The 12,168-nt window shown below is 44.8% G+C and overlaps 3 protein-coding genes across 3 annotated transcripts; 2 read left to right on the top strand and 1 right to left on the bottom strand.

Annotated features, from left to right (window-relative positions):
• Positions 1–5,284: 5,284 nt before the first annotated feature.
• On the top strand, positions 5,285–6,781 carry CCR75_003789 (uncharacterized protein; the record flags this gene model as incomplete). The annotated part of the gene is made up of 1 exon (XM_067961882.1): positions 5,285–6,781. The coding sequence occupies one exon, from the start codon at positions 5,285–5,287 to the stop codon at positions 6,779–6,781; it is 1,497 nt and encodes a 498-aa protein (XP_067822447.1).
• A 204-nt stretch (positions 6,782–6,985) lies between these two features.
• CCR75_003787 (uncharacterized protein) lies at positions 6,986–8,827 on the top strand (the record flags this gene model as incomplete). Its single annotated transcript, XM_067961880.1, has 5 exons — positions 6,986–6,997; positions 7,023–7,117; positions 7,181–7,238; positions 7,272–7,368; positions 7,425–8,827. The coding sequence occupies 5 exons, from the start codon at positions 6,986–6,988 to the stop codon at positions 7,526–7,528; spliced, it is 366 nt and encodes a 121-aa protein (XP_067822441.1). The 3' UTR covers positions 7,529–8,827.
• CCR75_003788 (uncharacterized protein) lies at positions 7,651–8,628 on the bottom strand (the record flags this gene model as incomplete). Its single annotated transcript, XM_067961881.1, has 1 exon — positions 7,651–8,628. The coding sequence occupies one exon, from the start codon at positions 8,626–8,628 to the stop codon at positions 7,651–7,653; it is 978 nt and encodes a 325-aa protein (XP_067822448.1).
• Positions 8,828–12,168: the final 3,341 nt, after the last annotated feature.

Raw genomic sequence — 12,168 nt, 5'->3', positions numbered from 1 at the left:
GATACCTCATCACCAGGTGCAGAGACACATAATGATTGTGTGTCTGGAGCAACTTTTGTCAAGAGATTTGCAAATTCTCTTGAGGTTGCTGGATCAGTAGGGCGTTGCGCCCCTACTGACCCCGTCCATTTTTTGGCGGTCCGCCTCGCTGTTGCGATTTCGCAACAACGTCGGATCCGCGACCGTTGCCCTTTTTGGCATACGATCCAAAATTACGTTCAGTACCTTTTGGTGCTGGACGTGGGGCACTACACTCATGAGCGTAATGTCCCAATTTTTGGCAGCGATGGCATTTCTGCGATCGCTTATTATTCGAAAAGCGAGGTTTCTCGCTTTCGACATAGGAAAGGTCCATGGGTTCTGGACCTCCTAATTCGTGTCGTCTTGGAGGACGATACGATGACGAACTAGCTTGAGCCTGTCTCAAGCTAAAGTCCTCCTGTTCCGCAACGGATATTGCTTCTTCAAGCGTATTCAGTTCCAAGCGGAACAGATGGGTCTTTTCGAAACCATCCGTAAGACCTTGTATGAACACCGTAGTCAACGTGTATTCATGAACTGGGTTGTTTGTGATACAACTCGCTAAGAGTTGTATGTGCTGGGCATATGCGTGAACATCACGCTTGCCTTGCTTGAGTTTCAGAAGCTCTGATCGAGCTCTGAACTCAGCCCTAGGGGCAGTTTAAACGTCTGTTTGAGCCGGGCTTTAAAAGCCTCTAGCAACCCAAAGACGTATGGGTCGCGCAACTTAAGACCTAGTGCCCAAGTTTTAGCACGACAGCCAAATTTGATTAAGCAAATGCGACTTGCATTTGCTCGTCGACGATGTGACGAGCCCTTATGGCATCGTCCAACTCGACAAACCACCTTAAGAGGGAGTCTTCTTCGACTCCCCTATACTTAGAGATGTCAATCTTTAAGGTTTCGGGACGACGCGTTTGCGTTAACCCGGTTTCAGGGGTCTGTAGCTGTTGTAACCTCAACCGTTCTGCCTGTTGAGGCCTTGCTGATTAAGCAAGGCTACCTTCCCCTTCGCTTCGTCAAGTTTATGTTGTATGAACTTGGCGATGGCTGAATGGAGGGTATCTCTGTCCAAACAGGACAGCATGGCCAAGATTGCATCGTTTCCTACGGTCGAACTCATTCGTTCGACCGCACTCCTTTCTATGTCACTTAGAAAGGAGTAGCTTTCACGGAAAACGTGATGCGTATTCCCACTATCAACTAACATGTCCATGTTAGATGAAGGAAACGTGGTCCTTGGACGACTACAAAGTGCTACCAGGTGTAACGGGGCACTACGGCTTGTACTGCTTCAGTACAAGTCCACTTCGCACTGCTTCAGTTGCGAGTGGTGCCTTACGTTATTTCACGTACACTAGTACGTGCAGAGGAAGACTTCTCTTTAAGGTAACTAGCTTAAAGAGGGTAAGATATAAAACTGTATTAATATAATTAAGTATCTCTTCTTTCTATCTGTTAACTCTAACTTAATTATAAACTAATACTAAACATGCAACTGAAATTCTATCTTATTTTATCTGTCTCTCTCTTTTGTTTACATCTACAGTTGAATAGTCTGCAGGATAAATAGATATAATGGCCTATACCTGTTTATTAATAAGATTTCTGAACATTACTATTATAAGTCACATCCTCCAAATATTATCTACGTTTCAGATAATATATTTATTAACAACCTTTAAGTGTCAATTTCATGTAACGGTACACTCCGTTTTTCAGGGCGAAAAAAGGCAATAGACATCCCCTTTTACTCGCTTCGCGTTGTCAACACAACACGGACAGGGATTACCCCACGTGAGGCATGGAAGTCCCGCCTCACGAGACAACCGATGCAATTTGAACTTGCATTGGTTGGAGTTCGTTTATCAAACTTAACGTGAATCGCGTTAAGTCTTTCTACCCAGGCTTCGCGTCCAATGTCTTTGACATTGCGAATGAACGCGCTCCAGGCTTGCATACGCGAGACTCTATCTCGCTTATTGTGTTGCCACTAAACCATCGAAGCTTAAGAAAAGCATCGAGATAAAAATCGTCCTCAGCGCGAAAGTTCTTCGCGCTGGGATCAAGGCCATGTAGCTTTGTCGCCTTAAATAAGGGATATTTATTGTGAGGAGTAGTTTCTCCAGACAAGCTATTTAGTAGCCGTTCTGGCAAATGTCACGGCTTCTTCTCAGGGGCGAGATGAGACATTTTACTGTCTTCACTCCCCTGAGTGGTACCCACTGAAGCAGGGGTACCACAAGAACTTAATAACGATGGTTTGCGCCATCGTCATTACCTTGCACAGAAACAGGTGCAGGTGACCATAAGAGAGACGGTGCTGGCGATGAGGAATCATCCTCATCGTCAGAACAGAGCATGCTGTAGCGAATGCTACCAGCACGTCTACTCGAATGAGCCCCCCTCATTCGAAGTCTCATTGTCAGCCGCCTGACGATGATCAGGCGACTGTTCTGTTCTCCCCGAGTCGACCATTTCGTCCGACTCGCATTCGTAGTCGACCTCCAAAGATGGGTCGCATTCACGTGGTATATCCCCACGTGCACCCGCAACATTTAGATTTGAGGGAGAAGATGACACTACGGCAGCCGGAACGTCTGCCGCAAGAGACAATAGTGCGTCGCTCGCGGCTGCATGAAACGCAGCCGAAGGCGCCGCACTATTTGCGTACCGCATGGACTTGTTAATCATGCGATAGAATTAAAAATGATGGTATTGACCAATCAACATCGTTTTCAATAAAGTGGTCTTATAGTGACCACTCTACCCAATGACAGTCAGAGTGATTGTCGTTTAAGGGAGGGGTGATGTAACGGGGTGTATCGTTACATGAAATTAAGAATTAAAGGTTGTTAACTAATATATTATCTAAAAGGTAGAGAATATTTGGAGAATGTAACTTTACACGGTAATATTCTAAAAGCTTATTTATTGGTAGGTATTGACCAATTTATCTACTTTCTCCGCGGTCCAGTCAGCGCTGGACGCGCGCAAAGAGAAAGACAAATAAGACTTTTATTACATGTTTTGTTTAAGTTTATAATTAAGTTTGTATTAGGATGATAGAAAGAAGAACCTAAACATATAAGATACAGTTTACTTTTAATCCTCTTTATAGCAAGTGTTTCAAAGAGAGTCTTCCTCTGCACGTACTAGTGTACGTGAAGTGACGTGAGGCACCATTGAGGCAGTGCGAAGTGGACTTTACTGTAGCAGTACAAGTCAGTAGTGCCCCGTTACAAGCCGTCTTCACGGATGACGCTAGGCGTCATCCGTGATTTGAATACACCTATGTGCATCAGATGCACAAGGGTTGGTCACAAATGTGAACTACACCCGAGTGGTGGGTCTAATTACTCTATTTAGCTTATTGACCATTCCCTGAAGCACACCAAGTGTACTTACGGGGACTGTGTAACATTCGGACAACTTTAGCCCGTTACATTCGGAATCCCGCCACCGCAGAAAACCGTGCGGACGTCACACTCTTGCAACTAATTTATCAAGGATAGCACTGTTGAGCCTTTTTGCATTGCAGGATGCAAAGGCAGATTTCTTAAGCGAAACATATCGCTGCTTGTCATGCAATTTGTGTAGAAATTGGGGATTATCAAGGCAGCAGTTACAGAGTATCAAAGACGGTGACGACGCTGGCAGCGTCATGAGACAGGCCATTATATAAATCATATTAACGGTGAGAACGCAAGTGGTACCTATAAGTCGTTTATGTAATGCGAAAAGATGTATGGCTATAGCGGTCGTGGAACGGAATAGACAATTCTATTGTGCAAGCTGTCGAAGCTTTATCTACCTTGATGCATCGAAAAGCGATTTAAGACGGCTCATGCGCCAGCACCGAGGAGAAGGATCAACATATAGGTCGCGACGACGAGGGTTGGTAAATATGGACAATACGTGCTGTATGAGCTTTATCGTGAAGCGTTGGCGCTTAATCCGATGCTACAGCATTATTTTTTGTGGCAAAGAGCCACGATACTACAACCTATTAACAGCAATGACAACGATTGCTATATAAACGACAGGAAAATGAAGAGCGCGAGGTTGAAGAAGAAACCACGAACAGTTCAATGTCTGCAGTATGTCTCGGTTGCAAATTTGCTGATTCAATGGCGCTGCTATTACTCGCTTTGACATGCTCCTTTGAGAAAGCTTAATTCGACTCATCAATAGCATCGCAGGACATATTGGATGTAACGGGGCACTACTGACTTGTACTGCTTCAGTACAAGTCCACTTCACACTGCCTCAGTGCGAGTGGTGCCTCACGTCACTTCACGTACACTAGCGCGTGCAGAGGAAGACTCTCTTTAAAACACTTGCTTTAAAGAGGGTGATTTAAAAATTGTATTAATATAATTAAGTTCTTTTTGTCTATCTACTTAATACTAACTTAATTATGAACTAATAGAAAACATGTACTAAAAGTCTTATCTATCTCTTTTTTGCGCGCGTCCAGCGATGACTGGACCGCGGAGAAAGTAGATATAATGGTCTATATCCACCAAAGGATAAGCTTTTTTAGAATATTACCATATAAAGTAATATTCTCAAAATATTACCTACCTTTTAGATAATATATTTATTAACAACCTTTGAGTGTAAACTTCATGTAACGATACACCCCGTTACATTGGAAGCCACATGGCTCGCGTTCCTATCTAATATTGGCATGGCACAACGCGATGCGCATAAGCTGGTGGACGCTCATCAATTTCATTCCATTCAATATCCCTACAATTAAAATGAACGGTAAATCGTTTGTGTCACGTGACTTAAAAATGAGTGAATCTAACCGAAAAGAGAGTGAATACCGAAAAGAGAGTGAATATTTAACAACTTCCTTTATATAATGCAGTCGTTCCTGTGTAATGTATCTTACGTAGAACTTATCTTATCGCCACCTATTGACAAATCATATTAGCTGACACTAACTAGCCAATCATAGGTGTTTCGTACGTGCAATATTCAAAATCGCGGCAGTGGCTCCGACTTACTGGCTAAATTTAAACTATGTTCGCACTTATACATACACAACAACCTACACAACAACCTGATAGACACCTGCGTAGGACGATATTGAAATAGACATTCTCCAAAAAAACTTTACGTAGTTAAAGTAAGCTTATTAGCAAGATTGTTTGCAGCTTAAGTTTTATCCTTGCTGGCACATTTGATATATTTTTTTGTGCTCTTCCCGATTTTCAGACTAACTCTTCAAATTTTATCTCGTCTGAGTTCAATGGTATCCGAGTCGACTCCGTTGACATCAAGCTATAGCTTACAGCAATACGCACGACGGGAAGCTCGTAATCGCCAATTCTACCACGCTTTAGTCGCTGTGCTGTCGCTAATTGGCGTCTGCCTTTTCGTAGTATACGCTATTGAGCCATTGCTCTTACGAACTCATAAAGTCGATTATGCGGGTAAATTAGAAGGTGTACCCGTTGCAATGGGAAACGAAAGTGAAAATATCTTTTGTGGACTCACTACACAGGACTCAGGGTACATCAAGCTACCGAATAAGGTTGATGACCACTACTTCTATTGGTATTTTGAGTCGCGTAACCAACCTGCTACCGATCCGCTCGTTCTTTGGCTCACGGGCGGACCTGGCTGCTCCAGCATGCTAGCGCTGCTTACGGAAAATGGACCTTGTCATGTACTACCGGATTTGTCTACAAAGCTCAACCTATACTCGTGGACGAACCAGAGCAATGTCGTGTGGTTGGACCAGCCAACAACTGTGGGCTTTACATATGGCGATAAGAGCGATGCTGACAACAGTGAGTATAGTGTGGGAGAAAACATTTATTTTTTTCTGCAAGGATTTCTCGAGAAACACCCTGAGCTGGGTATGCGCGAGTTTTACATTACAGGTGAAAGCTACGGTGGACACTTCGTTCCGGTTGCGGCTCATTACATTTGGAAGCAAAACAAGATAAACAACGGTACTTCAAAGCACATAAACTTAAAAGGCATTGCAATTGGCAATGGTATTACGCAGGCGTCGATTCAGCTGCCGCATTACATCGATATGGCGGAGAAGAATGCGTATGATATTTTACTTGTAAATGCCACTCAGCTAGAAGCTATGAAGCTTGAAGCTCCAAAGTGTAAGGCAATTCTTGATCAATGCCCACAAGACAAAATTGCGTGCTTTGATGGCGTTAATTTCTGCACCGAAAAGCTCTTTATTCCGCTGTTGTCTGCTAATCGTAACCCGTACGATATCCGCATGCCCTGTACTAGAATGGACGATCCGACCAAGTGCTATGACATTTCGTACGTTTCCAAGTATCTCGATTCTGCCAATGTCCGGGAATCTTTAGGTGTCGACTCGCAACGTGTGGGGGCGTGGCAGGAGTGCAACATGAAAGTTAACATGGCTTTTTACATGACGGCGGACTTAGCCAAGCCGTTCAATATGTATGTGGCTGATCTATTAGACGCCAATCTACGCGTGCTTGTTTACGCTGGTGATGCCGATCTAATGTGCAACTGGAACGGAAATCTTGCGTGGATGTTAGCACTGGATTGGAATGGCAAGAGTGGTTTTAATGCAGCTCCAGAAACTGCTTTTATTTCGGCCGAAGGGATGAATGCTGGCATCGTGCGGTCCTTTAAAAACCAGTTAACATTCCTGAAAGTGTTTAATGCAGGTCACATGGTGCCTCAAGATCAACCGGCTGTGGCACTAGATATGATGAACAAGTTTTTACGTAACGAGCCATTTTAAGAAACGCTACCGCAACTGCATTTGAGTAAAGTGGTCAAATTGATTCGGATAAAAATAACTTTGATGGAAAAAAATGATTTAGCTACATTACTACATTAGCCTCACACAACTTGCTTTGTACAACATTTACAAAATGACTCACAGTTTAGGCGCTAGGCCAAAAGACAGTTCATTTTGTAATCGACAAACAAATACTTAATCGTGATGTACGGTGTGGTGTGTCTTCTCGATAATATACTAGGTCTCTCACCTATTGCTACCTGTCGTTATCTTCAGGGCTGCCAAAGTAACATTCAAAGTTATACTCACGTCAGACCCCAAGCATCCTTATCGAGTGTACGTATCTTTCTTTTCTCGCCTCACCCCGTGAACTATGCATAATGTGTTACTTTATTGCAGTGTCAACGTGCCGGAACAGGCTCCATTTACGGCGGTACTTAAATATGTCGCAGAGGAAGTACGGATTTGTGTATAAACTCGTTTACAAAAGGCATTTTTAATCCTTCAGCCTTTACTGAAGAACGACATCCTTGTTTCCCCCACACAGTTTCACGTACCAGCAGCCACAAGCGCAATTATTACCAAGGGTAAGAGGTTCATCTAATAGAAAAATGCGCCTTCAACTGACGTAATTGTTGTTTAGATGGTATTGGCATCAATCCGGCGCAGAGCGCTGGCAACGTATTCCTTAAGCACGGCTCAGAGCTACGTCTGATTCCGCGAGACCGCGTAGGAGGAAGCATCTAAAAGCTTTTTTTCCTCTGAGCTCTAGCGCGCTACTTGCTGTGATGCCGACGTTACACTTTGCATATTATAAAGGTTGTAGTTTGTTGTAGCCTTTGCCCAATTGAAAGCTTAATTTTAGAGATTTAAAGTCCCTTGTTGTAAAAAACATGAGTGACAGGGTCCTTGTGAAAAGTGCGCTGACGGATCGTTTCCTGCAGCTCGTTTTCGAGCGATGACACGGCTGTGGAGCTGCGCTGCGGAAACAATGCGCAGCAGAGCGGAGTTGAAAAACTCAGACACACACCGGTGAGACCAATCATGGTCAGTGCATTCACCACCTTGTTGTTGCGGAAGAGAGGACGCTGCTCCAACTTGGTCATGATGACTGGCGGGATAAACATGCCAGGCATGGCCATAAGGATGCGCGACGGCACAACTTGGGCCACAGCTTCGACTGCTGCTCGCTTACTCTTGCCAATTTTCTCTCCGTCGTCCGTTTCTACTTCAATGCCGTTAAGCAGCTCAACCTGACGCATAAGTGGAATGTTGACGCAGTTAGCAGCAGCTACTGCTGCAAAAGGAACGAGGCGGCCAATGATGCTATTGCTGAGCTTGGGGCGTTTGGATACCCACTTGTTTAGCCCTAGCGCCGTAGCCACCGACGCTGTACTGGCCGCTGCATAAGCCTGGAGTAATTGATCTTGACTCACGCCGGTGCTAGCATTGCGGTTGGTGTAGTTAACGATTGAGTTAAATGTTTGATTCATAAATTGCCAGAAAATAACGGCAGGGATAGAGCGGTAAAATGTCATCATGCAACCTGTAATGATCATATTTCCAGGCACCTGAAAGGCCATCCGACCAGCTAAGAAATTCTTCTCACCCGTGTCAGGATGAAAAGCGCTATCCACAAGCTGCTTTGCGCTCCAGATTTCATCCTCGCTCAGGTGCGGATGCAAACCAGCTTTGTATTCCTCCACGAGTTGCTTGGCAGCGTTCAGCTCGGCATCGCTGGCGAGCACATTGAGTGGGTTTGTGGTGGCCAAAAAGTGTTTGGCACGGCCCGAGTACTTGTTTTGATCCCAGCGAGGTGCATCTAGGTCTACAAGGCTAGAAGGCATCGAAACTTAAAACGTGTTTGGTTGGTAAAGGTACGTGAGTTTCCTGCATATCTGTATATTAAATTTAAAAAAAAAGCTGGTCCAATATTTTAAGGGTGAGCCGGATAGCGACACACCCTTTCTGTAACGGGGTGTATCATTACATGAAATTAACACTCAAAGGTTGTTAACTAATATATTATCTAAAAGGTAGATAAGATTTGGAGAATATTACTTTCCATAGTAATATTCTAAAAAAGCTTATCCATTGGTAGATATAAACCATTATATCTACTTGCTCCGCAGTCCAGTCAGCGCTGGACGCGCGCAAAGAGAGAGACAGATAAGACTTTATTACATGTTTCGTATTATTTTAAATTTGAGTTAGTATTAGATCGATAGAAACAGAAGAAGTTAAACATGTAAAATACAGTTAACTTTTAAGCCTTCTAAAGAAAGTGTTTTAAAGAAAGTCTTCCTCTGCACGTACTAGTGTACGTGAGTGACGTGAGGCACCACTCGCACTGAGGCAGTCCGAAGTGGACCTGTACTGAAGCAGTACAAGTCAGAAGTGCCCCGTCACATCTGGTAGCAATTTGGCCGTCCAAGGACTACAATTTCATCACCTAACATGGACATGTTATATGATAATGGAAACACGCATCACGTTTCGCGTGATAGCTACTCCTTTCTAAGTGACATAGAAAGGAGTGCGGTCGAACACATGAGTTCGACCGTAAGGAAAGATGCCATCTTGGCCATGCTGTCCGGTTAGAGGCTTTTGAAGCTCGGCTCAAACAGACGTTTGAACCGCCCCTAGGGCTGAGTGCAGAGCTCGATCAAAGCTTTCAAACCTCAAGCAAGGCAAGCGTGATGTTCACACATGGACCTCTCTTATGTCGAAAGCGAAAAACCTCGCTTTTCGCACAATAAGCGATTGCAGAAATGCAATCGCTGCTAAAAATTAGGTCACTACGCTCATGAATATAATGCCCCATGCCCAGTGCCCGAGAGGTACTGAACGTAATTATGGACCGATTGCCAAAAAGGGCAACCGTAGCGGGCCCGAGTTGTCGCGAAATCGCAACAACGAAGCGGACAGCAAAAAAACGGTCGGGGTCAGTGGGGGCGCAACGCCCTATTGGTCCAGCAACCTCAAGAGAATTTGCAAATCTCTTGGCAAAAGTTGCTCCAAACACACAATCATTATGTGTCTCTGCACCTGGCGATGAGGTATATTTCATCACCTTGAAGTGACAAGTGACAAATGATTTGTCACTAGAACCCAAGTGGACTGCGTGGCGTCCAATAATTTTATTCGTCGCCAGTCGCTAGAGGTTCCTAGCCTCAATATGTTGAGCGCGACATCCCTCCAACGATGATAACGCTGCGTCTACTGACAGGGGCGCATCGATAACAGTGATGATACGCGTAGTGAGTTTTCACTACAAGTTTAAAGATATACAGTATGATGATGATTTCATCGTACTGGATTTGGATGACAAATTAGATGTCATCCCAGGTTCACCTTGGCTCAGAAAATATGAGCCAAGAATTAGCTGGCAGCATCGATCCGTAAAGATACCTGCCACTTGTTCATCAGATGGCCATCTGATGAACGTTTTGGAAAGTCCGCAAGCGTGTGGATGTACTACGAGTGAGTGCGATGGCCTCACTTGTGGCACGGTCGTTAGTACGACTGCACAAGATCACAGTGTGATTACTAATCACACTAGGAGTCAGCTGCCGGCAGCTGTGCGAATGCACAGGCAGCGCCGAAGGTCCACCACTCGTATAAGTCGAGTGGCTCAAACGCCGATATCTAGAAAAGACGTAATCATATGGTATTTCAAAAGTACCATCTTTTCGTCTGTGGAACTGATGGATGGATTTTATCAGATCCTTATGCGTGAACGGGACATCCCGGACAAAGCAGTGAGCACTCCCAGCGAGATGCTCTGGGAATGGCTAGTAATGCCACAGGGGCTTAGTAATGCCACAGGGGCTTAGTAATGCCCCTGCAACATTCAACAGTTGCGTAACGAATCTATTGAAGACCGGTGCGAGAATTCGCACCGAGTTTTTTTGACGATACATTCGTCAATAGCAGCGCCATGGACCGAAAGACGGACGTGGAAGTTCATAAAACTCACGTTCGTCAGGTTCTTACACTTATGCGAAAGCACAAGTTTTACGCAAATCTCAAGAAGTGTGTATTCGCTGCAAGCGAAATACCACTTCTTGGGTGTATCGTCGGAAAACACGACGTGCTCCCTGATCCCGAAAATATCAAGGCAATTACCGACTGGCCGGTTCCAGTCGATTTCCAGGGACTGATAAAGTTCCGTATGCTAGCGGCGTACTTGCACAAGTACTTCCGCAATTATACCGAGATGACATTTCATCTCTCTCGTCTCTTCAAAAAAGACGAGAAATAGTTATGGAACAATGACTGTCAGCGTTCCTTTGAAGGTATCAAGCAAAGCTTGATGCAATCGTCAAGATGGGCAATTGCAGATCAAGACAGACTATTTCATGTGGTCTGTGACGCCAGCGATTTCGCAATCGGCTGCGCGTTAATGCAATACGATACAGACGGCGCGGAGCGTGTCGTCTGTTGCCAATCGCGTCAGCTGCAACCAGGAGAACGCAATTACCCAGTGCACGACAAGGAACGCCTTGCCATAAAATATACACTGGCTAAATTTAGGGTCTACCTCCTCGGAGATAGATCGTTCATCGCATATACAGACCATGCGTCATTACGCACGGCCGTCAATAGCCCACACCTCTCGCAAAGAATGGCGAGGTGGCTATCCTTCTTCGCGGAGTATAACTTCTCCGTCGAATATAAACCAGGACGACTTAATGTCGTCGCTGATGCGTTATCACGCCGACCCGATTTCGAGTCAGCTGTGCACCCCAACAGTAAAAACAATCCCACTGTTGCAACACTCACTACGAGTGTTCCATCATCAACCTTAGTTGATGAAATAAAGAAAGCCTATAAAAAAGATAAGGACCTTTTTTTTCTGATGGATCATTTAATGAATCCATCCGATAAATCTTTTATAGATCTACCGGCTTTATATCTGATCGATACACAACACGCAACGGCTTACTTTACTACACAGCCGTTGCCGGCGACACTCCACGTGTAGTCGTCCCTACTCACGATGCTTGCGCTTGCGCATCATTTTTGAGTGTCAGGATGCACCAACAAGTGGGCATCGCGGACGTGAGAAAACTCATCTCACAGTAAGTCGCGACTTTTACTGGCCCTGTCAGTATCAGTTCGTGCGCAAGTACATTCTTGCTTGCGAGGTATTTCAACGGGTGAAGCCTAGCCCTTCATCCCGTGCACTTCTCCAACCTCTACCACTTCTGGCAGAATGTTGGCAGTCCGTATTTATGGACTTCGTCTTCGGATTTCCCGAAGACGATCACAAAAGCAATGCAATTCTTGTTTTTGAAGACAGATTCAGCAAGATGGTACATCTTGCTGCAGTACCAGAGTCAATCACGGCTCCGGGCTATGCCCATGTCTTATTCGACACGGTA

Source organism: Bremia lactucae, linkage group LG1 (assembly GCF_004359215.1).
Source record: "Bremia lactucae strain SF5 linkage group LG1, whole genome shotgun sequence".
NCBI classification, from domain to species: Eukaryota; Oomycota; class Peronosporomycetes; order Peronosporales; family Peronosporaceae; genus Bremia; species Bremia lactucae.
The sequence above is the reverse complement of the archived record's forward strand: the minus strand, read 5'-3'. Positions and strand labels throughout refer to the sequence as shown.